The sequence below is a fragment of the Dermacentor andersoni genome, chromosome 3 (genome assembly GCF_023375885.2).
Source record: "Dermacentor andersoni chromosome 3, qqDerAnde1_hic_scaffold, whole genome shotgun sequence".
NCBI classification, from domain to species: domain Eukaryota; kingdom Metazoa; phylum Arthropoda; class Arachnida; order Ixodida; family Ixodidae; genus Dermacentor; species Dermacentor andersoni.
The window spans coordinates 57,144,962-57,172,437 of NC_092816.1; the positions used below are offsets into that span (position 1 = coordinate 57,144,962).

General features: G+C 44.2%; 1 protein-coding gene and 1 non-coding gene across 3 annotated transcripts; one reads left to right on the forward strand and one right to left on the reverse strand.

Annotated features, from left to right (window-relative positions):
- Positions 1–3: 3 nt before the first annotated feature.
- LOC126547603 (succinyl-CoA:acetate/propanoyl-CoA:succinate CoA transferase) lies at positions 4–27,476 on the reverse strand. Of its 2 annotated transcripts, none has more exons than XM_050195496.3 (7): positions 27,090–27,476; positions 15,955–16,107; positions 12,715–12,954; positions 11,521–11,709; positions 9,777–9,992; positions 5,688–5,825; positions 4–1,209 (listed from the first exon to the last, which is right to left on the reverse strand). In XM_050195496.3, the coding sequence occupies exons 1-7, from the start codon at positions 27,262–27,264 to the stop codon at positions 896–898; spliced, it is 1,425 nt and encodes a 474-aa protein (XP_050051453.1). In that variant the 5' UTR covers positions 27,265–27,476; the 3' UTR covers positions 4–895. The 2 variants fall into 2 exon arrangements, with proteins under 2 accessions (XP_050051453.1, XP_072143260.1); XM_072287159.1 differs by lacking the exon at positions 27,090–27,476 and adding an exon at positions 26,621–26,666.
- TRNAK-CUU (transfer RNA lysine (anticodon CUU)) lies at positions 17,263–17,335 on the forward strand. The gene has a single exon. It is a non-coding gene; the product is annotated as a tRNA-Lys (tRNA).

Sequence of the window (27,476 nt, forward strand, 5' to 3'; positions counted from 1 at the left end):
ATCTGCTGGAAAATATTGCTGTTTATTTGAATCGTTCACAGTATATGCATCTTTTTCTAAACTTATTGTACAATTGTACACAGTGAGGAGAAGCAACAACTCTGCTTCTGAACTAAAGAGTAAGCATTATGCTTCCAGCACTTCCTCTTCAAGTTGAAAAGTTGTGCACATAAATGTTTACATTGAGAGAACTGCACCGGACATGTAATGGCTGTAGGACTTGAAAGGAGCATGAGCTATATATAAGGATGTCTGGGGCGGTGGGGGTGCTGTGCTTCAATATTTTACATATCGCGAGCCTCTATGGGCACAGCTTGATGGAGACAGTTCATGCAGCTTGGAAGACTGGTCAAATGCAGTGTTGCAAAAAAAAAAAAAAAGCAGTAAACTCCTTCAGCTTGCTAACAACAGCAATATACAAAGACTTTCAACAGTTTCTATGGCCAATGAAATATGGCTCGAGGCAATAAAATACTTGTCATTAGGACTTCTAGCCAAGCTGTGAAACAACTCCATCCGGCTCGATTTCACTTTTTTTTTTTATTGAAAATGGCAGTGCTGACGTAACCTGACTGACTGGTGAAGCCAACTGCCCTTAACTGCACTCGCTTTCTGCAGTGCACAGCCTGCACCTGGGTTTAGTGAAAGTGGCCTCAACGGAAAACGTGCCAAGGACTAGTCGTGAACCATAGCCCCATTGAACAAGTGCGGGTCATTGTTTTAACTATGCAAAGAATGTTGTCGAATTCAATATGTGCCAAAGAAATGCTATACACAAAGTTCCTTTAGATCTATCCCGCGAATGCTGCTTGCGGTCGGACATAAACTGAAATCACCGAGCATGTAAAGTAGAAATGATGAAGTACGAGTGCCTCTACAGAACAAGGCAAGTTCTTTAAGGGGAGGGCATGCACTTGAGCCTCTCGAAGGCTTCCTTTTCCAGCGTTTCCCTGTGGTCAGGGTGAGCTATGTTGATGAGTGCATGGGCGCGCTGGCGGATGCTCTTGCCAAAGAGCGAGGCGATTCCGTGCTCGGTAACTACATAGTGGGTGTGGGCACGAGTCGTCACGACACCGGCACCCTGCTTGATGTAGGTGCAGATCTTGCTCACGCCCTTGGCGGACACGGAAGGCATGGCCAGGATGGGCTTGCCCTTTCCGTCTTGGCCAATAGCTGCTCCCCGCAGGAAGTCGACCTGCCCGCCGAAACCTGCAAAATGTGGCGATGAAGTAGCAATGAGTTTCGCGGAGACGAGTGTACAGCAGTACGGCACTGCAGTGGCACCCGTGTTAATGTGCTTGCTGTTCATGCCTACATGCCGCAGCGCCAGCGGTGCGAAAAGTGCTTTGAAAGAATGAATTCCACTCATTGCCTCACTTGGCCTTGCTGCCCGGTCATTGAGCAGACTACGATTGTTGTGCGCAATTCGTAGCTTGCTATTAGCAGAAGCCAGCAGCAACAGTGACAGGTGGTCACCAAGGTTGGGCAGTAGGAGTTCGTTCCTTCATTTCGGGACTGCCAGTGTTGCGCGAGCAGGTAACCATGCGGCATTTATCGTATTTTGCCGGCAACAACTAAAGGGGAAAATATTTACACAGGACGTAGCGCTCTGAAAATGACTGAACAGGATGTTATGGGACACAACAGCTTTTTCATCGGAGTTGCGCCCTTAATATGAATATTGGAAAGTTTTTCAATTGGTCTCAAGTTATCAAAGCAATTAGTACACAAATGTTATGCTAGCGCTCTCTTAGAGAACCCGTAACCAATTTGTTTCATTACTTTGTATTGGATCTGTTATAGTATATATTTTTTTAACTTTGGTAGACATTACCTGGGACACTACGTCTGCCAGCACACAAACAGTTGCGCTCGTTGAACCTACTAATAAAGTTAAAAAGATTTGCAATCGCCTGCTTCGCAGAAGTACTCCATGAAAAAAGGCAGATTTTGGTACAGTAGACTTCCATTAAATTCGACTCTGGATTGAGTCCTGGCTGGCACCCAGGCACTTTTACGAGCACTAAATATCATTATTTCGAGCTTTGCCACATAATTTGATCTTGGCTCTTCAGCACACGTGCCTTAATCTAATGCATGCCTTTAATTCCCCCCCCTCCCCCCAGAGAAAAATGGGCCACAAATTGCCTGTGCAGTGCTCAAATATACAAAACAAAAACTGCCTTTACAGTGTTCATATGTTTTACCGCATAACACAAATGTACTGTGGCGAAGTTGAATTTAGCAAACTGGCTGCTGTTGTGCAACGCACGTTTTTTTTTTTTTTTACTTTGCACACACAGAAAGCGGGTGCGCATCTTATTCGCGCAAATACTGCAAAATTAATCGGCAGTGTGTTCTGGCATTTTTTTTTTTCTAGTTTAATTTGACCCGCCAGATAAATAGATCAATTTCGTCGGTCTTGTCAGGGTCAAATTAACGGAAGGTTATCTGTTTGCTTCCATTTACAGCCATCACACAGAAGTATTTGCACGGTTCTACCATGCCACCATAACATGCAGTTATATTACTGCCCAAATATTAAACAAATTGAGCCACTTAAGCATGCGCCAAAGAGGGTGAAGGCAAAAGCCTACGCACTCAAGAGAGATCCATTAAATTATTTGCCATTGTCATCTGAATGTGTTGTTAAAGTTTGTGGGTTTTGAATGCCTTAATTCTATATAAATTAACTGTGCCCTAATCAACATTACCCTAATTAACACTAAAGGCCATGAGTTCGACTCCCACCAATGTTCGTGGGTTTGAGTGTCTTAATTTACTCCATATTAATTATCTGTTTTTGCATGATTAGTGGCATCGATGTGGAGGGTGACGAATGCAGGAGCGCTCGAATTTTCTGTGCCTCACAACGTGACCTTGAAACAGATCTAAAGCTTTCGCTGTAAAGAAAAGTAACTTGGTGCCTATTCTAATGCACACATCAAGTAAAGAAACGCGAGTCAACGCATACCATGTTGAAAAGGACATGCACACAGCTGAACCTTGGTGGCTAGTTGCTATTGGAGTCCGATGACACCTACTTTTCGCTCAGTTTCATTTAATGCATTAGCAATGGCACACTTGAAGGCTCGCGCAACCATTGTATGCGGGAGGGCATTTCACGCACCATGATAGCACCTTACAATCTCTTAGCGTCGCTATCTTCAGATGACCCATTCGATGGCAGCATGGCTAGTTAGCTTGCATTAAGCTTTTGTAAGTATCGGTTTCGGTTTCGTTTTTTATATTGAGTAGAATCAGTTACCATTGTAATGTGCATGCAAATTTGAACGCACGTGATATTAAAAAAGGTGCGCATTAGAATCGCGCGAGTATGGTATTTTTGCAATTCCTTTTCTCAAAAATACAGACAAATGCAGGCTTTAGGCAGCAGCTTTTAAGATGGCAATGCACATCTGATGGCATCAACTCTGCCCAGGAAGCACAACATTGGGCTGTGATTAGGCACGAGATTTCATTTATGGTAAATCCGGCAAATTGTGCCAGGGCACCTTGGTGTGACCATGATTGAATGAAACGGTGCCTTGGTGCACACGAGTGCGACTTGCCAAATTCGCCATCAGAGACTACGCACACTAGTGTATATGAAAAAACATGAACCTGGCATTTTGTTACGACACTGTAAGCAATAAAAATTGCCAGGCCCAAGGCAGACTCGGGCTGAAGCTACGCAAGTTCTGGCAAGTGTTGCTAGCAAATGCATGGTACAAACAAAGCCTAACAGCTGGTAACAGTGCAGTCCACTTTGGGTGGCTAGCCTTTCGTAACAGGTAGGTTTACTAGTACAGTGCAGTCCACTTATAACGATATCGAGAAAGACGAAAAATATGATCGTTATAACCGATGATCGCTATATCTGGACTGCAGTTATCAAAAAAAAAATAAAAATTAAACGCGTTTGCGCTCTTTACCTTTGCAGCTCTGAACTCGAATTCGCTACTTGCTCTAAAGAATAGATGATATATACAGCAGGCCGTGAAAAACAAACTTTATTTCTAGCGCCAATGACCGTGTCAAGGATTAGGCGCAGCGAAATAGTCCGAAATCTGCACTTGCTTTTGCGGCAGCTTCAGCTTCACAACCACGGTGTGCATGGATTCCAGCTGCTGCGCGAACACTGGCGGCAATCTTTTAGCATGCACAAAATCAATTAAGGAGTCGATCGACGACAGTGCACTTTGCGTGGACATCGTCGTCGGGGTCAAGGAGCCACTGTCGATCTCGTTGTCACTGTCACTGATGCCGTCGCCACCGTCGCACAACTTTGCGTCTGTCAAGACAGCACATCTTCGGCGATCGCCTCGTCGGTGACCTCATCGCAGAACGAGGCAGCACAGTCTGCAGTCAAAAACTCCTCCTTCGACACACCACCTGTGTCACCAGTAGGAACGAGCTCCCAGAGCTCGGTTATGTCAGCGACTTCCACCGGGTCGGTCTCAGCGGGTTGGGGAAGTTCGTCCTTACGCACAAAGCCCGCCTTCTTGAAGCAATTGGTGATGAACCATTGGTAAAGCACTAACCCCTTTTCCGCTGATCGGAATGGCCGCTGATAGCTCCTGCCTTCACAATCGCGGTGCTCCCGGTTTTCAAGATGGTTGATATCGTTAACTGGACGAGCTCATACTTCTTCACGAGGGCGCTCACCTTGAAGCCGCATCGAGAGTCCTGCAATATATCCATCTTCGTGTCAAGCGACACAGCTTTGCGCTTTGTCGGCGCCATCGTCGAACTGGGTTGAACCGTTGGTTGCACGCTGCTTCGGTGGCGTCAGCCTACTATCGCGAGAGAGACGCCGGATGATAGTGATCTAAGGAAAGCAAGAGACGCGGGACGGGTGCCGTCGCGCCGCATTGCTTGTCGCTTCTTTTTTTCTTTCTCTCTCTTTCGGAGCGACTGGGGCCGACGCGCATGAAGCAGCTAGCGCCATCTTGTGGCGCGCTGCGCCAACGTTGGCTGCGCCTACTCGTGCGCGGGCGGGGCGAGACGCGCTGCGCGCTAATGGCGGCAGATACGAACTTACAGAGGTAAACATCGCCTCGCCTCGACATCGTTCGTTTCAGGGAACTAACCAACGCAAACGTTACGATTATTTGGCACGGAAAACGCCGTCCAGACTGCAAAATTTTGATCGTTATATCCGATATGCGGTGAATAACCTATCGTTATAAATGGTTTTTTTCCCCATAGACCTAATGCATAAAATGACACTCTCATGTCGACCCATCGTTATAACCGATATATCGTTATATGTGGTATCGTTATAAGTGGACTGCACTGTAGTACTTGTTATACAGAAACTTTGTAAAATGGCCCCAGATACAATGATATAGGGTTTTAACAGCGAAAACGTGCTGGACGTTTTCCCAGTGCACTGTGCTTCACAATGGAGTCCATATGAGAGGAAACATTGAATTTACATGTGAGAGGAACTAAAACACAGAATGCATAAATGGGCATGTTCGTTGACAAGAGCTAGTACTTCGTACCTGTGTACTATTAGCAGAGTTGTCCAGTACCTGTTCCAGTAATGAAGGGCTCTCTTACTACGCAAGTGAACTCTGAAGATGCACGTCGTCATTTTTTGCCCACACATTTTATATCGCCTCGCCACTTAGAACTGCAGCAGTCTGGCACTAGCATAATGCACCGTGAACACTACTCACCCGAGTAAATTCTTGGGCCAATAGAATCTGACACAACCTGACCACAGATGTCAACTTCAATGCAAGAGTTGATGGCTGTGACGATTGGGTTCTGGCAGATGATCTGAGGGTTGTTGACGTATGAAACGTCCAGCATCACTGCAAATAAAAATAGGTTTGGAGATGTTGTGGTGAATCTGTCGGCACATAGCCTGCTGGCAACTTCAATACATATCCTATACAGTTGTGACAGCTTTTGTTCGCTACACATCCTTTTACACTGGGTGAGAAAAGATCATTTTCGCTTCATTTAAAGAAATGTAGAGGAAACCACACTAACTTTTGCCAAGTTATCACCACCATTTATTTATTTATTTATTTAACAGACTGTCAGGTCCAATGGAATTAGAGAGAGTCATAAATGATCAGCAATGGAAAAACAAAGAATTGGCAAAAATATGAAAAAGTCCTAATTATATGATGTTAGCGAAGGCATTCCTGAACAAGTGTTGGCCTGTGATCGTTATTTGTGCAGGAAGGTGATTCCACTCTTCTGATATCCATGGTAAGAATGACTGAAAAGAAGATCAGTTTTGCAGAAAGGAATTTCAACTTCTTGTGCATGACCTAAGCATGATGAAACAAACCGTGGAGGCAATATAAACTCTGTGTGTAGGTGAAGATGATGAAATAACTTGCATCAAGATGCAAGAGACGACAGGTCAAGGCTTGATTTCATTAACGATATGCTCGCTGTTCTGTTGCAGTTTGAAAGAATGAAACAGACAAACTTAGTTTGAACCATTTCTAGCGAAGACTGAGGCAGCATATTCTAATTTAGAGTGAATGAGTGTTTTGTACAGGAGTAATTTTAAGGATGGAGGTGCTTGTGCAAAGTTATTATGGAGGCATCCCAATATTCGATTAGCGCTGCTAATTATGTATGAAGTGCAGTTTGACCAAGAAAGGCTAGACGTAGAATCCCAACATATTTGTATGAAAGCACAAGTCTCCAGAGAAGTGCTACCAATGTAGTAAATGGCAGAACATGTGATGTTCTAGATGTGCACATACGTTTGCACTTTCTTATGTTACGCTCCGTCAACCATGTGTTTCACCAATGGTTAATAGTATCAAGGCTCGGTTGAAGGACTTCGGTATCATCAGCGCAGGTTATTTCTTGATAGACAGCATAATCATTGGCAGACAGGTATGAGGAAACACGTGGGTAAGTCATTTATGCAAATAAGAAACAGTAAAGCGCCTAGCGCTGTCCCTTGAGGTACCCCAGATCAGACAGCAGGGTGCTCAAAGTTTACGTTATTTGCAGACACAAACTGGGAACAGTTAGCAAGAAAGAATTATAGCCAGGTGAGTAGGTTAGGGTCTATGTCAAGCTATAGTTTGTACAGAAGCAGTCTATAGCACACCTTGTCAATTGCGTTGGAAAGGTCAAGAAAAATGCAGTCGATTAGGGAAGAAGAATCGAGCATGGCATGAAGTTTGAGTAAATGATATATTCTTTGAGTTTTACAAGAATAATTTTGGTGCAGAAAGGTAGCCGCTTCCTAGAATTTGTTTCAGTCTACACAACCACACTTAAGGCAGAACAACATCTTCCAGACTTACCCAATAAAACAAAGCAGTGACGGTAACCGCTAGCACTTTTGGAGACCTACAACATTTACCTCTTCCAATGTGCTGCACTGACGCAATCTTGCCAAAGTCCTTAAACAAGCAAATCAGCATTGCATCCTCGCATAAAGCAAGCCATAAGGTTGTTTACACCAATATGTTCAATGCACATGCCATGCTTGTGACTAAATTAGCTACACAAGAGTCCAACACTGACATCTTCAGCATCTTTGCTCCAGTGTGGCCAACATACATGGCAGCGTGGCAGTGCTTAATCTACTATACCTGCAGTCCAAATTAAAATAGCAGAGTAAGTGGTTTTTATGCAACCTAGCAAAGACCGAAGAGTTGTATGACGAATCCTGATGCATCACAGACACCACTCAAGATGCATCACAGAAGGCCATACATGTTCACACCCTTTGGTTTTTCTCTATGTTGCACAAAAAAATTGCACCTTCGCCCATACCACGAAGCAGTCACACGATAGCTGGCAAAATATAATGCGCAGTAAGCCTTACACTGTTTCGTGCAGTCTTTGTTGGTGCGAACATTTGCAGGTGCTAGCTAGCGATCTCTTTTCGAGAAGTAAATGAAGACCGAGTCGTATTTGTTTGTGGAAGATGCATCTCCTGGCGGTGAAGTAGGAAAGACTCAGCTTTTCTTCCTCTTCTTACCCATACGAACTTAGCTACTGGTCTCTACTAAATCATTTAGCTCCTTGTTGCTAGATTCACTGGGCTTTTCTAAAATCTATACTTGGGCTGCATCATTAATAGGCGTCACATTATCCTTAATGAAAACAAAAGGATGTCGGCGCCATCCAGTAAACACAATAATTGGCTGAGGGCTGCAAGAAGAAATGACAATGCAGAAGCGCTGAATCAATGTTATTACAATATGCAGATGAAGAAAACTTAGGAACGCCTCCATAACTGGGAGGCAATGTGCTAGAACACGAAGAAGGCAAGGATTCCAGCTCTATACAGACATTCAGAGGGCATTAGCCAATCATGGCAGCTGCTGGCATGATCACGCTCTCCAGAATCTATATTTTTTGCACTGCTGTAGCGTCAGCAGGGTGGCAGAGTGGCTGAGGGGTAGAATCCTGGACTGCCAATCTGTTGGTCGTAAGTTTGAATCCTCGCGGCACAACGAGAATATTAATTTCTCTGTATTTTTCTTGCAAAACATTTTTGGGATTACAGCAATGGACACCACTAGACATCAAACGACCAGTGCAGTGGGCCCATCGCAGCTATCCCTATAGAAACCACGCATTCCACTGTTCACATTTGAACGACTGCAAATACATACCGTATTTACTTGCATAATGATCCCACTCGTGTAATGATCGCACCCCTGAATTTTGTCGTCAGAATTAGATTTTTTGTTTCTTTCCAGTGTAATGATCGCACCCCAAACTTGCTGCAGCGATATGTCGTGTGCCAAGTCTAGCTAATGATGATCGCGCTTACCATCTGTTGAGTGCTGTCGAATGCGACTTCAAGACATACCAAGCGGTCTGCATGCACCAAACATTCTTAAGCAGATGTCCCATTTTATTCCTTTCATCACTTTCCACACTTCCATGAAAAATAAAAAAAGAGAGCTATAACCAAACTTGTCTTGGCATTATTATTTGTAGGGTTTATAATGGGTGTGGTAAACAACAAGAACAAAAAAGGCTACCTTTAGATTCTTCTCGTCTGCACTCGTGGGCATGCAACAAATCACGAGAAGCAACGATGGTAGCCACGTTTACACTGATACGTTAGAAGTGTACCCTATTCACATGCTGACGCTTGTAACACAGCTAAGATATTTGCCCACCCTTAGCGGAAACATGCCGTATTAGGATAGTAGTGAAGACAAATGCCGCAATTTCCGCAGCATACCGGCCATGTGTTTCTATGTCACTGGCAGCTAAGCACGCCCGTCTCAGTTTCTGTCCCCTCAAAGTGGACATGGCTACGTTATTGCCACAGACTTGCCGATATTAACGATATGCCGATATTCATTACTGATACGGAAGAAACTGTTTTAGTGTGCATAATGTACGTACGAAAAAAAAAAAAATCACATTCGGCGCTTTGGCTTGTTCCGTCGGTCGCCATTTTTGTTTTGGTGTCCCGCACTGTTACAGCCGACCCGCCTGTTTGTTGATCTGTTGTCATCCCGCAGCAAATGCGGGACAAAAAAAAAAAAAAAAAATGATTCTTTCTGTGGGAAATTTAACCTGCGTAATGATAGCACCCCTGATTTTGCGGCAATTTCTTTGACAAAAAGTGCGATCATTATGCAAGTACTTGACATAGGGACAAGGATTATCCAACTGCTGAACCTGGATGCCAGCAAAATGCCGATATGGCGCTTCATACATTGGTACAACTGCTTCAGCAGCTACTTCCTGAGCTTAGGGTGCTCGATATGTACAAGATAATGCGCATAAGGAATGAAATGCACTGCACTAACCAAGCCCAGCATTGCAATTCATGAAGTCGAAAAGCCTCTGGGTGCCAATGCAGAAGCTGCCCACGATCTTGCCCTTCTCGATGACCTTCCTGTTGTTGGTGATGCAGCCCTCTTCTACCAGGTCAACCACACCGTCACTGAACATCTCCGAGTGGACTCCCAGGTCCTTGTGGCCCTTGAGGCAGCTCAGCACAGCATCCGGAATCGACCCAATACCTGGCATGTAGTTTGCGCAACAAGGATGGGTGGTGTTTAGAAACTACAAGAAGAAATACAACAAAAGGAGTACCAACTACCAACTGGTCAAGGGTTTATTTGTACTAGTCACAACACATGCAGCACTCTAAACAATCTAGAAATGCAAGTGAGCAGCTGGTGGCAGAATGAAAATGATACAAAGGGCTAGTTGAGGGGGAAAAACTTCAAGCGGCTTTCACAAACATATTGGTGCACGTGGACCCCTTGCAATGCTGAACTAGCCACCTGTACTACGGGGGAAAACGTTTGCGAGCCACAGTTGCCAACAAAAGCCTGCACTTCCCCTCAGTTGGTGTCGCAGATTCGGATGCACACCTTGCATCTTAACCTCGCGTTGTGCACACATACACTGCTGAAACATTGAGCATCTGTAGCAGCCATGCACGGTCCACAAACGTTTCTCACTGACAGCATACAGCAGCGACATCTGCATGTCAAGGCTTACTGCAATGTTTTTAACACGTCTCGTACGACCCACTCAGCAGCACAATAGAGTTCTTTAATGCCACAATAGCTAGGCACTGTAGATAGAATGTGATTGATTTCAAGAGTTGCCCAAGCTTGACCTTTATCGAAGATAAATGAATGAGCACTGTGTTAAAACCTTCAAAAAATTAACATTATCTTACTCCTGAAACATCTTTCTATTGAATCCCATTCATGGCATGGTGCACTAAATGCAAGAGCAACAGCACCAGCTATCCTTGCATGAACCTTTATGACATAATCTAGCTGAAATTCTTCGAAGGCTGTTAGAACAGTACAGTGAACGTCTCAAGAGTGAGTGCGGAAGCTTGGTGAAAGGTAGGAGGCATAAACAAATGAACAGCACAGACACTTGCTTGGTTGTTGCCAAAGTGGCAAATGTTGCATGCCGAACAAAAAGAAAGAAATTTTCAGCAGCCTTTGGTTGGGAAAAAAAAAATGCGTCATCCATGCTCCGTGATGTAAACCGCTTTTTGCATCACAGAAGTGCAACCGAGAAATGGAAGCACACTTCACGCTTGCATACACAACAGTGGTAGACACTACAGAGTTTCCGACAAAATTTGCTACAGCAAACTCTGGAGCTGCAGTCGTTCAGTTACCATGGGAATGATGGTAAGTGGGCATACATCAATTTAATCCTGGTGCTTGTAGTTGCAAACATTCTTCTGGCGCTATTTATTATGTCTTTCTAAACTTCCAAGCCCTCATAGTTTGCTAAACACAGCGAGGCAATTAGTCTATATGCATAACCATTGAGAATTGTGGCATTTATAATGCAATATATTGTTGAAAATAATCATCTTGCTCTTGCGGGGCCTTTTGAAGCCAGAAACAGAAAGTTTAGGTAATTCCATGTTCTAACCATCATCATCCCATGCTGGCTAAGCCACCACATTTGCTGCTCCGGCAGACTAGCGCGGGAGTCCCCTATAATAATTTTTTTTATATAGGAAGCTCTCTGGTATGCAACCCCAATTGCGAGGTTGGATTCACTCACCAAGCTGCAGCGTGGCACCGTTTTCAACCAAGTTGTCGGCAATGTTACGGCCAATCTGCTTTTCCACATCGGTCAACACGGCTGGCTTGTGCTCGGGCAGCTTGGCATCATGCTTCACAAGGGCGTCGAAATGGGAGATGTGGATGTTTCCGTCGCCCCACGTGCGCGGCATGTGCTCGTTTACCTGCCCTGAAAGTGGCACAGACGCAGAACAAGAACCGAAATCTTGGAAAGTTGGCCTATGCATCGGGCAGCACGCAAGCCAGTTAAACACAGGCAAAAGGCGTATGACAAGCGCAGCATATGTTCATCAACCTCAGGCACACGGTACAAAAAAGAATAAAGGGGGTGAGGAAGAAGAGAAAAATTTTATTAAGTGAGTTGGCACCCTCACAACAAGCACACAGGATTTCAAGTGACAAAGAAAGGCAACAACACAGATGACTGTTGATAAGCCACAACAGTTCTACTGTCATGTGCATGCGACTTGAACAAAAAAGATTTTAAACGCAATGTTTTCTTATCAAGTTACCCCCACTTTTCTATATTGGATATGTGTGTTTCTAGCCTCTCTCATGTGCCGATACAGGTGATAGTGCAATCTAAAAATGTGGGCTGATCCTGAAGATAGTAAAGTAAAAAAAAAAGTCGGGCAGTGCGAGGCTCCTCCTACTCCCCTTACACGAGGAGTGATGCGACAGAGTGCTGTGCACAGTGACTTCGCCTCAGTCTCATCTCCAACTCGCCTAGGAAGACATTGTCCTTAATCAATGTTAAATACAAGTTGAATTGCCTTCCAACTTTTTTCTATCTTTTTTTTTTCACACACCTCATGTGACATTGTCGCAGATTCCAAGCTATCCACGAACATCTGGACTAGTGGATACGCACATATGAGGAGCGCACACGCCTGGAAGAGTTGAACTACTTTAACACATTTTAACATATTTGCTCCATTTTGCTGTCCCTGCAAGATTTTTGCATGCTTGGCATATTTTCAGGGATGCTACTAACCTTTTATTATATATACATATATATATATATATATATATATATATATATATATATATATATATATATATATATATATATATATATATCATCCACACAAGTTATCACCACACAAGCAATGAAAAAGAAAGTATACTGCATGATAGACACTACTTCTAGCCATTGCCACAGCCTCCTGTTTACCAATTATGTACTTGGCATGGGTGAGAGCTGCCCGCGCACAGTCCACGCTGGTGCCCAAGCTGCAGTAACCGTGAATGTCAGGCGGTGTCACGTGCACCATAGCGACGTCGACAGGGAGCACACCACGATGGAAGACTTGGGGAATTTCACTGAGAAAGATGGGCACGAAGTCGGCACGACCAGCATTGATGGCCTCCCGGCAGTTGGCTCCGACAAAGAACGACATACTTCGGAAGATGCCTGCACAGCGAGAAAGCGAAGGTGCTCTGCAGTAATCTTTTCAGTGCAATCTGTTTTGCTTCAGGTCTGTTCCTCACATCTCGCTGACTAGGAGGAAGATCAATTGTATAAATCAATTCTATGATTGATTGTATTGGGCCGACGTGCAAGGGGGAGTTATCCATCAGGGGAGCGATATAAGTAAAAAAAAAAAAAATCACCTTCATTAGCAACACTTGGCAGCAGGGACAGTAAAGAGAAGCACTGAATCAGTTTTGACTAGTACATTGCACCTCTAAATGCAAAATATATTTGACAATCAAGCCCTTTCTTTTTCATTTCCTTTTTCCAACCATGCACCCAGGCCACAGTGCTGACATCAGCGCAACGGCACAGATTTCACAGTATTCTCTTATTTCCTTTAGTCCTTGGTGGAAATAATAATAATAATAATAATAATAATAATAATAATAATAATAATAATAATAATAATAATAATAATAGAAAGTAAACAAGTTGAAAGCTTGTGTGTCTGCCTCCTTCTGAACACAATCACAGTGCAGAATTACAGTATTCCTGTAAGACACAGACTGCATTCCCAAAGATACAATGTGCATCAGCCCCTTTCATGATGCTTGCCAAATCATGATCACCTACTTCCTTTTCCACTTAACCTATAGAAAGCATAACAGAGCACACAGCACGTTGCCTTTTTTTTTTTTTTTCTGAGCATTACGCGAGTCACTGACCCCAAGCCCTGCATGCTGTACTAGTGCTCTTCACCAGACCAGAGTAAAGGTATAATTACATTCTAACCTCACATAAACAACACAGGTACAACAAATTATTGGATATAACAAAGTAAAGCGAATGTTTCTTGCCGATATCCGCATGTGACGAATATACGCTTGCAACGAATATCAAATATAACAAAAGTATTCCCATGTGGAAGAGAGACAGATTGAGTGACAGAGAAGAGGAAAGCCACCCAAGCGCGCCGTAACTGTCTAGCGCATGGCTGACACCTGAACATCAATCAGCAGTGTGGGGAAGAAGGAGAAGGGACAGAAAGCTGACAGAGATGGGAAGGAAGAGAGTGCTTGCACTGCATCCAACTTTCTAGCAACAAGGTCTGACTGCATAATTATTTCTGTCGACGATAAGAATTACCACGCCCTGTACACATCGTCCAGCCTAAAAAATTTCTGAACTCATAACACATTTAGAAAAGAAATGAAACATAGAAAAAGAAAAGACACCCTATCGCTTGTAAACAACTTTACAATGTCCCAGTCGGCTTTTATAAATGTCCACACAAAACTCAAAGCAAGATTCTCGCACTGCATGAACGCCACACCAGCTAAAAATGCACGGGCACAGTCAACAATTTCACAACACCAACAAGCAACGTGAACTGACGCAGGCAAGTTCATTGCAACCTGGGTTGCTTTCAACGTGGTGTTTCCTCTTCGCCTGTTTCCTGTTTTAAACCATGCATTTAAGCTTTCTTAAGTACAGTGCGGGCCTGTCAAAGCTCCACCCGTGCTATGTTTAGCACGACCTCTCAGTTCCTCATGCCCGTTTCTTTTTTAAGTGTCTGACTGCTCTTATGGCTTGCCACCGTTCATTTCTTCTCACCCTGCCAGGTGCCATGGCATTTCAGCATGCCCGGCCGCTACCTTTGTCAACAGGCACTTGCGTCACTACATTCCCAAGACACAGACACTGGGGGGGGTTTCACAATCTCTGACGTGCACATGTCGTTTAGCAACTCTCCTCGGTGCAATGCACAAAGAAGCGGGCCACAAACACCAGTTAACCTTGGTATGCTTATGCCAGAGCTACACTGCATGAAAATGAGTTCCGCTTGTAACAGCAACAGGAAATGAAGAGGTGCAAATCAACTTATTTGCTCATTGGGACCTCAGTTTTCTTCCATATTGCAAGCCTTCTGTATACTTATCTGCCCAACTGTTTGCATATATTGATTCAATAAATGATTTATTTATTTTTACTGACTGAAAAAGAATATCCCATGATGAAATTTTACATTAATTTATGACCCAAATTTTGTGAGATAATCATGCTACTGGAGAGTGAAATGTAATAAAAGCTGGTTTCATTAACTTTAGGTGGGATCTATGGTCACACGAACACAGGCCATTGCGAAGATGGCGACAATCAGGTTGCTACAAAATTTAGTCGCTTGCTGCATTTTCATTACGAAAAACAAAAATGCATAGGGTTTTGCATCCAAAACCTGGGATATGAGAGGTGGCAAAGTGTGCTGCATTCATTTTGACCACTTGGGCTCCTTCAATGTGCATCAAAATCTCGGGTACTTCTGCATTCTACCCTCATAAGAATGTGGTCGCCATGGTTGGGAATCGAACTCGAGATCCCCATGTTTGTCAGCGAAATGTCATGTCACTAAGCTACCAAGGCACACGAATTTACAGAAAAATCAAGTGGATTATTCAGCCATTCAGGAGCTTACTCTCCCAGCTTTGCATCACTTAACAAACAATGAAAAAATAAAGCTTCTTTGCACAAATACTTGTTACTTGGTTGAATAGCATTGTGCAGGCTACAATGTCAAAATTTTCAATGTTAGACCAATTAATTGTATTCTGCTTTCGTGCAGAAGTTAATACTGAACGTTTATTTCCCCTAAATAGTTTATTCCCATTTAAATATGTAAATATGTGGTACTGCTTTCTCGGCATATGAAAAGGCACCTAAACAGAAACCCCAATGGAAGAAAAGGCATCTTACATAAATATGGACAGAACCGATCGTGTGATGACTGTTGTAAGGCCTTCCAGTCCGCTCTTAAGTGCAAGCCACAGTAGCAGAACAAATTTAGTACAGTCCAGTTTGTGCTCGGCTAATAAACAGGTTCGGCTGAAGCCTGACAGAGTTCCGATGCAGCTTATATAGCATCACAAGTTAACAGTAAACTCAACACTGAAGACAGTGACTGCTCCTGCTCCACACACCACAAGCAAAAGCGCCACTCACCCTGACAGTCTGGTTGGTTATATTCCGCTGCACCCTCTGTGTGAATGTGGCAAACAGTGACATTCTTGAGACCAGACTTCTTTCCGTGTTCCACCATGGCAGGGATGAGGCCTCGAGGAGTGGCTGCCGCTCCATGGATGAACACTGTATCGCCTGTGGCCAATCAGAAGATGAAGAGAGTTAGGTGCTGAAGAGGCAAAGAAAAATTACACACATACAGCACCTTAAGCCTCTAACTGCTTGTCAAAAGTATGTATTATATAAACATTTAGAAAAAAGAAAGGAAAAGAATATTTTTTTTTATTGCACATCTGAAGAGAACCACTCTTGAAGATTTCAAATGCAAGTAATGTGTTGTAGGCAGTCTCATCAAGCACCAAAATGCTCATAGGAGCTCGATCACAAGGTCACCTGAAATATGCATTTGTGTGATGAACAAGGGTGCATGTGACTGGATAATGGCATTTCTCAACACCACTTGCCAAACAAACAAGATCACTGGTATCCAATAAATTTATTGAGATTTGTGGTCTATGGGCCCCTTTGCAACCATAGAAAAAACTCACCACAGTGCTAAATTACAGAAGACGAGTGCAGTTCGTGACAGTGACACTTAAAAGAAGAGTCTGATACATCTTCAGCATGATTTGCTAAACAAATTTAAGATAAGTCACAATAGTCTTTAGCTGTTAAAGGATTAAAGGCCAGATTTTCTTCCCGACTGAAATTTGAAGTGGCCAGATTTTATTTTTCCACTGAACATCATGGTGCGTTATACCTATCTCACACAGCACATGGAATATCATTCACAGTAAATGATATTCATGCCGAAAGTCATTGGGGTCTTGTGTTCCCTGTCTACACGGGTATACAAAATGGCATTCGCAATTGATGGCCATGTTTCTCAGCGCCTTGCGCATAGACATGTATATTTTCGGGTTTCGCTTCGCCCTGCGCCAATCAGTGAGGTGGTCTTCCCACACTTTCAGCAACACGTGCGCCTCGGCATCGGTCCAGTGCGCTTTTGGCTTCTCATTCGCCACTGACGAAGCTGCAGAGTTGGCTTCCGTGGTTGGTTGCAGAAACGGGGAAAAAAAAAAAAAGAAACAGACGAGCGTTTGTAAACATGACCGACAAGAGGTGCTAGCGTCCAGTCCAGACTAAGAACAAGAATATAATTGCACAAACTACTTCAAATATTGTGCTGTACATCAAAAAATTATTTATAAGTTATAGGGGTATTACTCAGGCTCGCGAGTGCGCACCTGACCCTTCTCTGGATCGCACAGCGCCGATGGAGCGGCAGTCGCCCGGCTAGCTCAGTCGGTAGAGCATGAGACTCTTAATCTCAGGGTCGTGGGTTCGGGCCCCACGTTGGGCGCCAAATATAGGGGTATTACTCAGGCTCGCGCGTGCGCACCTGACCCTTCTCTGGATCGCACAGCGCCGATGGAGCGGCAGTCGCTCGCTAGCACTTTCGCAGCAGCCCTAGCAGTCAGAGCTGTGACCCCTAACCCGCGGTTCGCAGTGAGTTGCGACCACGGCGGGTTCAGGCCAGGGGGGACAGGGCGAGTCTCGACCTAAGGTGTTTATTCACCTTAGAGTACATGTATACCAACTGGCAACAACAGCCACAACACATACAAATACAACACAAAACAAAACCTCAGCGGCGGAGCATTCCGCACGTCTGGGGTGAAATAAACCGCACAGTGTGGGAACCACAAAAGAGGCTGATAAGAGTTCAGCTCACCCAGAGTGGATCCGCGCTCGGGCCCTGGGGCGGTCAGTCGCACACAAAGGCCGGACGCAACAGGGGGACGGCGTGCGGCGGTCTCAGCGGCTGAATTGAGATGCGGCCAGTCGCAAGCTCCTCAACCGAAAGACAACGGTGCATCGGGGGAACAGCGCTTCTCCCCGAGCGGCGGAGAGGGAGTCTCCCCGGTTCCAAGAAAGGGAAAGGAGGAAACGGGGTGCCTTGGCTGCAGCGTCGCGGCCAGGCGCGAAGAGCAGCGGGAGCGGCGAAGGTGCCCTCTCCCCGCTACCCTCCGCGAGCGAGCACGTGATTATCGCGTGATAACCGCGTGGCCGCTCCGGAGATATCGGGATGCGCGTGCGATCCCCACAAAGTTCATAACAGCAATTATGACACCCTCTACTCTGATGACATTTCATTTTAACTTATCGACTTTGTAATTTTTAGTTAAGCCCCTGTTGTCGAGATTACACAAGTCACGATTGCATGAGTTCGGGAAACTCATTAAATGGGTGAATGTCATTAGCTGTAAATATCATTCACTATGCGCGTGTAGAAGCAACAAAAATGGCATTAAGACGTAATCTCATTCGCTGCGAATGACTTTACACATGCCTTGTGACAGGGTTATTACCCTGTCGATGCTACATGTGCCATTTTACCACAGTTAAGCAACTTTTTCAGAGGAAGCTACTGCAAATTAATTTTGCAATCTCCATAATTCTCTTACAGTCTGCAAATAATTGGTCTGACAATGACTTCATACTGCATGTCGCATTGCATTGTACATATATTCCTCCACAGCAAGGAATTCAGTATGTGTAATTATTTAGAAGCTTCCACTTATGCCAGAGAGATGAAATGTTCGGCTTAGGAATGAAAGAGTTTGTGATACCTTTACAAAAATAAAGAACAGGTTATGATTTATCAAAGCACTGCTTAACACTGTCGCACAGCAACACACTAATGGAATTTTTCTTAGCAAGCAGTGCGACAGCAGCAAAGGCTCAGAAGAAGAAAAGAGAACCGAACTAAACTGCCATAAACAAGACAGCAGCAAACAGCTCACAATCTGTACAATATGTGAGCTAGATGAAGTTTCGAGTTGCAAGAAAAATATGTAGCAAGCTCATTTCCAATTGTGAGCACACAATGGCTATAATTTATGCTGCTTCAATGATGCTTTGTTTCCACACAGGCTAGGACGTACAACATCACGGTGGGTTCAAACCATTATTTTACGAAGGAGCTGTGTATGTCTACCCAACCATAGATTTCTCAATGTATGTGCCTCAAGGCTCCCGCACCCTCTACGAGAAGGCAAAGCAAACCAGTAAAGCATGTGCTGACACCTGGCGTAGCGAGAGGAAAGCTAAGGAACCACCCAATACATAGTTTCATACAAGAATTACCAGAGGGAACTCTGATGCTAGTGTCTATGGGAGCTACAGTCGGGGCGGCTCAGCTGGCATGGGAATTATGGGAAGAATGCGCATTTGCCTAAACTTTGTCCTTCTGACTTTAAACGTCTCTTCGACTTTGTAAGTTCATCATTTCCAACAAAGTACTGCGTAATAAATGATTAAATGAACATTATTAAAATCATCCATAGGCAGGATTCGAACACAGGACCTCTTGCACAGAACCCCAACATTGAAACTATTACACTGTTGATGCATGCGTTGACAAGCAACATAGAATGCCCATATTTTATTGTGGGCAAGCCAACGTCTTGAGATGCTTGCCGCATTTTAATTTGGATGCCTCGGCCGGTTGAGCTGCTATTAGTAGTGATCGGGATTTTGCACAAGGGGTCCTTTGTATCGGCACTATTTGAAATTAGTTTTTTGCTTGCCAAAATTTCATTGCAGTTGACTTTTAGGTCCCATTTTTGCAATACCCTTCTTGAGCATGTTCCAAAACTGCAGTTTGAAAGAGTTTTAGAGAGCATTCTATGCCAGCCAGCCCACCCTACGGACACGTAGGCAGTCTGAACACTTCACATGGATGCAGCTGCCTTCAGTAGCTGTGATCTCACATGTTCTCTTGCATAAGAGCCAAAAGTAGAGCAGAACTGATCCGGTACAGACAGGCAGCCATGATACGAGTATTATCAGTTCTCACATTGTCCTTTAGAATCCCTCTTGAGCTTTTTACCTTATCGGTGCCACAGAGATATAGCATATCTTTGATAGGGCCAAAGAGTAATCCATGCCACTAAGAGACAGTGGCAAAAGAAGGTTGAAGGGTCAAAGACCAAAATGCGCCCACCAAATGCCCCTATTTCCTATCTACACGATGGACATGCTTCGCACATGGCACCTTGTATTAATAAAATATTTGTTGGTGACGGAGTAAAGCTTTATTTCAATGAATGTCCCTCTGGCTATTTGTTGGTGTGTTGATTTATCTAGAACAGTTATAGCTTCATCGCTTGAACATCCCAGTGAAAACACCTAGTCCGTAGGACATTTGAATCATGTCTCATGTCCATGCATTGTTTCAGAGACAGACAGGACATTCAATGGACTTCCGGTTTCAGATATCCTACCACGGTTGTCCCAAGGATATTGTTCATGGGCATTTTTTAGCATACATGTGAATATTTGTCCTCCAAGTGGCTTTGTCTGAGTTTCCTTGTAACAGAATTTTGTTTTCTCACATGTTCAATTACAATCCGAAACCATCATGTCTGCAGCTCTTGTATACATTGTACTTCGGTAAATTTCTGATGCAATTTGCTTTGGAAACTTCAGTCCAATAAGCCACTTGCACTTAGCGAAAGGTCTAGAAGAATGAGGAGTACACTGGCACGCGTGTGTGCATAACGTGTGCACAAAATGTATCCGTTCTTGGTGCATGAGTGCTCTGACCGTTGCATCTGTCACACAGCATATGCTGCGAACATGATAGGCATTATGGCGCCCCCTATGCCAAAGAACCTGGCTTATGTTCACAAAATGTATACAGCCTGTCCGCATGATGTCCCTCGTGGACATGCAAGGGGTGCCTGCAGGACACTGAAAGTGCAGCCAAACGATCGTGTGAGGGATCTTCACAGGATGCATTCGGCACATCCCTAGGTTATACATGTCCTGGCAGTAGACGTTCAGAGGATATTCGTTGAATGTCATTGATGTCACTGGACTCGCACCAAACTGCATCTACACAGCCTCTCTCCCTTAGCAAAAAAGAAGTAAAGAGAAAAGCTGAAGAAAACAACTGTCCACCCCACTTGTAGCAATTCAAATACAGATAATGTGAGTTAAACAAATTTCAAAATTCTGGTTGGCTCACTATGTTTTGAGCAAATTTCAAAGTTGCCTTGTTCAAACAAGGCCCTTAATTCGCTCACAATCTTGCACTTTCCTGGGCACAGAAACATGGCCACAATCATCTGATGAGAGGACATTCATAACACAGAAATAGCCAAGACATGCATATGGTTTTATGGTTAGATTACTGGGCGTGATGACAGGTTCCGCTGGCAAGTGATGCCACCAAACTACTTACACAATCACGACTTTGATAACGGAGACTGAGTGGAATTCTCCCGCTCTCTTTATCATGCAACCCAGTGATGGCCAGTCCTTCATTAACACACTGTGTAAAGCATTGTTTCACATGTTTATTTGCTTATATAATAACTCATACTTCTCTCTTGGACCATTTTATGTAACTTCAGACGCTTCTGCTAATTCAAACAAATCTTCCAGTTGTCAGGAGTCTGGATTAATGCAAGACAGCTGTAATTAAAGGAATACTAAATAGAAATACTCAATTTTAACTGATAAAGCATTTTTTAAAAACCTCAAGTTTTTATATATTTTGCACTGAAACTTAAGCACCAGTACACTACTGTGCAGTCATAAATTTTATAATATTTTCTTGTATTTAAGCCATTGTGGTGGAGCAAATTTTCTCAAAACTTGCTTCAGAATACAGTGCAGTACAACTTTGCCAATTAACAACAGACCAGTCCTGAGTACACGCTATCAAGATCGATGACGTAGCGAGTTCATGCGGAACTTAAAGGGCCCCTCACACGGTTACAAGCGCAGTGCATAGAATGCATGCTAACGAGTGTGTCTGCTAAGTATTACATCCCTACGTGCCGCAGAAAGAGCTTAAATTTCAAACCGAACGCCGTTTGCCCTTCTCCTTGTGGGTGCCGTGCTCCCAGCTGGAGAGTAGATGTCAATCGCAAAAGTACGCCCCATGTGTGCCTACGTACATGGCCGTGCTGTGACGTCACTCATAGTGACAAGGGAGGACGAGAGTTCGAGAATTATTCAAGGCAACGTCAGTTATTTGTTTAGTCTGTTGCTTTAATAGATGAATTAAAGTTCAGAGAAACAAACAAAAAAACCAAATGTCAGCGTGTTTTTGTTTTACTTTGTACCATAGCAAGAGAGGTGTACTTCCGTTTTGTCTGCTTGTTCCCACTTTGTGCAGTCACACGCAGAGAATGAAACTGTGTTATTTCCTACCGTGTTCCAGTGCCGCGATCATGCTCTTTCAGCGCCTGCCTCAGTGCTCGTGAGTGTGGCACTGACTTATACCACTAATCAAGTTTCTCGTGCCGAGCAAGCAAAATCGTCCACTGTGTGAAACAAGACCAATGCAAAAGCTCGGGCGTGAGACAGTCGCCGGAAGTGCATCACTAAGCAAAAATGTGAGAGAGAAAGAAAGAAATGGACAGTCACTTAAGTACCCTTACGTGATTTAAATGCAAAAGCATTTTGACTTTTCTAATGAAATGGTTGCGTCCATGATATGCGACATCATACATTGTCACATATCCTTCACAACTCTACCCTGATCCACTTTAATCAACCTTGATCAACTTTAATTCACCTTCATTTACTTTACTCCACCTTAAGCCTCTAACGTTGCAACTGCAACGCGATGTGTGCAAAGACGCACGAAATAGGCACACCTTTAGTCAGAAACGTGGAACCACCGTGGCATCGCAGAAGTGTGCACGTCTCGCACCACGGAGGCCCACTCCCACCCAAACCCAAATGAACTAAATTTTCTTTTCAAAGCCATTAATTTACTTCGTTTATAGGAACCTTCCTTAAAAATTTGATGTCAATCCAAACATTTTTTTACGTGTTTTTACTGTTTGCGTCGTCAGCCATTTTTGGTACCATCGCTTGATCACGCCGGATTTTCTGCCTCATGGGACATATAATGCTTTCGTATTAAAGAGAAGGCGGGGCGCGTGACATATTCATCACAAGATCCTTTGGCTCCAGTATGGGAGAACACAGGGAAGGAATTTCGCTTGTGGAGGCTAGACGGTGCAAGTGGAGAGAGTTTCTATGTTGGCGGCGACGCTCACCTCCTCAAATCATGGGTTCGCGGCACTTCAAATATTTCTATGTCTGCTATTAATGAAATAATTCGAAAAATTCTTGCAGTAGAACATTCCTTGGAGGGCACGTAACAACTTCCAGCATGTAACCAAAATTTGCTATGTGGCCTGGTGAGGGGCTCTTTAGAAGTGGCGTGGCATCACCACACTTCTGTCGTTCTTGCATTTCTTCTGGCTTGCCAAGCTTGCTTTTGCACTAAGAGTGGCTTTCTTGGCATTGTAGAAGCTTAATTTACTAATACAGCTGGATTAATGTTTCTGTTTGGTGTCCCTTTATAGAACACTGAAGATAAACATCAGTGCAGCTTTAGAAAGGGATTTTTTCTGACTGATCCACAGCATTGACAATGCCACAGATTTCACAGCATTCTACTTATTTTGAGCTCCCCTTTTTGTTCAAGAACTTTCTACAAAAGTGGCCAAGTTGAGATTGCATTTATTCTCAAATAAGATTCAACTGTTATCTTTATCGGCGAATTGAACGGCCTCTAGCACATGCTTCCACTAAAATCTGAGGTCATGAGAAGCTGGTATGGGTATTTTGAGGCATCGTTGGGCTTCCTATTGTTTTTGCCTCCTTTCAGGCATAGTACCAAATTGCTGCTCGTGGTAAATACAATCGATATACGAAAATTCTATAAATGCTTCCAAACAAAGTACTTGAGGCTCACACGCTTCAGAAAAAGTGTACACGTGTGCACAATGGAATGCCAGGTGTTCCGAATGGCTAGGTATTGGGTCACAGCTGGTTTTGGATCAGCCATGCTGCTGCAATCTTCGATGAACAATGTGGATGCTGTTCTGACAACATTTTCACACTAGTAATTGCACAACATTCTCTAAAGGCACACAGCGACAACTTCAACCTACATCGTGCTGCCGCTTGTCCTTTCATCTCATTGGATTTTATTTTTTCATGCCTGTTCTACCATCTCACTCTCTAAAACGTTCCTTTTCATGTGTGATGTACACATGATTATTTTGCATTCAGCAAAGCACCAGTGGCAAAAGAAAATCTTACAACACAATAAGCTTCATACCAAGGGGTCATTAGTCGCACACAACATTGCAAATTTATCAAGTTGAGATTTGCAGCTTTCTTTAAACCAAACCAGGATAGTGAATGAGCCTTTTCCACTGATTGCAATTAAATAATTTCCGATACATTTGGCAATGAATGAAAGGCAATAATGAAACCATGCTGCATTACGATTAACAATTTATCAGCAGCAGCAGCAGCACCAGCCTGTTTTATGTCCACTGCAGAATGAAGGCCTCTTCCTGCCATCTCCAATTACCCCTGTCCTGTGCCAAGTGATTCCAATTTATAGGCTTCCATAAATTGTAATCATCAAAAAGCAACAGCTGCACAACGAAACGCATCACAGAATGTGCTCCAGATTAATTTCAACCGCCTAGGTTTATTTAATGTGCACAAAAAGTTTCAGAAGAGAAGCTATTTGCATTGTGTCCTCACAAGAATGTGGACACCATAATCTTATTCACAACAGTGGAATGCTGCAGTTACTCAGTCAACATGGCAAGTGTGCAGCCATGTAGTGTTCTGTGTTGTGAGAGAGCATCCCTGCAAAATGTAGACTTGGCAAGCGTTTAGGGTGAAAAGTGTGAGTGTGCGTGCTACCTGCACCTTTTATTGTTAACTTGCAAACTAACTATATGCGTCCTTCAGGAAAGGAAGCAAGGGCATAGCACACACACAATGTAGTACACGTATCAGACAATGTCTGACACCATGCTCGCATTATCACGTTTCATTCACTGCCAACCGAGCAAGTTATATAGGGCACTTAATGTGTGCTAACTAAATTTTGGAGTTCTGCACACTGACAAAAGCAAGCAAATGTGTGAATGACACAAGAAAAAAAGAGCAACTTGGCTGCATACACACATACCGGGGGCAAAAAAGGAGAGAGATAGAGAAAAGAACACGGAAGAAAGAAACCCCACTGCAGCCAAGGCACTATCTTTTGAGTTCTCTCTCGAGAGCCTTGCATTCATTGAGAAGTGGCTTCAACCTTCCTTTCGCTCTCGAAGTGAGCGAGCTCTTGTTTGCATGTTAGCACAAGAAGATAGTCGGGCATGCCGTCATGTGACCAAAACAAGTTCCAAAGGTACAAAAGACCTCCCCTATCAGCTTGGGACTGTGGTCGCGTCAAGGCACTAAAGGGAAGTTGTTTTACCCCTTCTTGCAGGCGTATTACAGCTGAAGATAACGGGAGTTCTCATTTTCAATGCCTGGCAATTGCCCTGCAAAAGTGCTTTTTAGTTATATGGCTTCATTTTTTTTCCGCAAGAGGCAAGAAAAACAAAAAAAGAGAGAGAAGCTGAAAGATCTGGCCAAAGCCAACCTGACACATACATACAGTCCCAATCACACCTGCCTAGAGCTTTCAGTCTGTCTTTCCAAGAGAAGTGTCATTAGGAAAAAAACAGCAGGCAACCTCTGCTGTCACGTACAGTGTTGAGGAGCAAAAGTGGTAATTAGAAGTCTCTTTATTGTTTCAATTTCACAGTTAAAGAGGACACAATTCCCACACAACAGAAACTGTGACCGGGCTCCGTTTCTGTCCAATATTTGTGCATTTACAGAATATTATACCAACAGCGATCACACGGCGCACTTTCGATCGCGATCGGGCCAGCTCGGGATCGAATTTCTAGGTCGCGATTGACTCCTCTGCGCGAGCTGCGATTGAGAATTTCGATCCGGATCGGGCTCGATAGCGATCGAAAGCGGCCGTCACCGCTAGACAACATGTTTGATTTTCGCTGGGTAGACAGCACAGTGACGTTTCTAGTCAGCCTCCCACCACGACGCCAGTTAGGAAAAAAAAAAAAAAAAAGACAAATATTTCAAAGCCCTTCTTTCTGTATCCTCTGTTTGCCACGCACGAAGACGTCTCGTTCACCACAGTGCTCAAATGTCGTGCTTTGGTACACCTGACTTCAAATGATGAGAGAACTGGTCGAACGAGAAAATTGCCACAACTGCTGTCTCCACGAATGGAAGCACAGAATAAACTGGAAGCCTGATAAATAATGCAGTCGAACGAACCGCCTGGCGCGCTTTTCTTTTGTATTTTTCTTTTTTGTCTATTCTCGTTTGCGGGTCTCGTTTCCTTTCCCATGTACCGGTTGAAAGCTTGCCGCACGCGCCGTTAACAAGTGCGAGGTCAACGCGCGGTGTTGTAGCCAATCTATTCGAGCCATCGATGCCGAAGTACCCGTGCACGACACTTCGATGTTGATTGACTTTTACGCTCAAAATAGACGGCGCGCCATAAGCACGGGCGCGCCGCAGATCTTCGCTGTTTACGCAAGGAATCTGAAACTCCGTATCTGGAAACGTAATGCAGCAAGAACAGACCTCAAGGTCACACACGAATAAATACACACACGCGTGCCTGTCCGACAGCGTGGCTGTATGTTACGAAGACGGCAGTCTGAAACTCTCTGGTTCTTGTTTCTTTTTTCATTGCAGTTTACAGTTCACAGAGGGATAAAATTACCGTTTACAACAGGTCCAAAATCGTTTCCAGACCGCCTACGGGTTTTTTCCAGTGACTTTACCTACGGGCGCACCACAAATGCAGAGGATGTCGTAGCTGACGAAGAAAACCTCACTAGTGACACCGTTAAGTTCGCTTCCGAATTTTACGAAAGTCAAATAGACAGCAAACGTCGTAACGCAAGAAAAGATTTTCGCCAATACAAGCGGCGTGGACATGATCTCTTACAGCAACGTCACAGGTGATTTATGGTAAAGGAAGTCATATAGGCGGCGCAAGGTCAGTTACGGTGCTAGGCGACCGCTCTGAAAGAAAAGAAAATTAAATAAACAAAACATGCGACAGCGCTAAAAAAGGGTACAGGAAGAAAGTGAAAGGCGTGTCCACAGATCACGAACGCGATTTCTTTTAGAACTCACGAAGGGCGGATCTTCGCTCGTTTCTTGCTCGGCTACTACAAGATCCTTACCGGACTTGATCGCGCCGACTGCTTCCTCAGCCTTCATCCACTTCGGATCGCGCTTCAGCGGCTGAAAAGGTTCGTTGCAGTACGAGTAGTAGCCTCTCCGGTGAGCATTTTTCAACGCCAGGCCCGGACGGACGAACCGCTGGCAGAGCGAGGCCGCTTTCGACTTGAACGACATGGCTGGGTTGCAAAAAAGCGTGAACACGAAGACGCGCGACCTGTCAGACGCGGCACGGTACGGCTCTACAAAGCGGTGGAGTTGTCCTCGCGATCTTTCCCGCCGTTATCACTGTGTCCGGCAGTCCGTAATCGCAGGTATGCCGAACTAGGAGAAACAGCACAAAAAGAAGCAGCGCCACCCGTAGCACCTGTGCACGAGTGATGTTCGCT

Coding starts and splice junctions, on each gene's coding strand:
- LOC126547603 (XM_050195496.3), bottom strand. CDS start 27,264: ATGTCGTTCAAGTCGAAAGCGGCCTCGCTCTGCCAGCGGTTCGTCCGT. Junction 16,108..27,089: donor AGTCGGCGCGATCAAGTCCG/GTAAGGATCTTG, acceptor GATTGGCCACAG/GCGATACAGTGTTCATCCAT. Junction 9,993..11,520: donor CGGTGCCACGCTGCAGCTTG/GTGAGTGAATCC, acceptor ACTACATGCCAG/GTATTGGGTCGATTCCGGAT.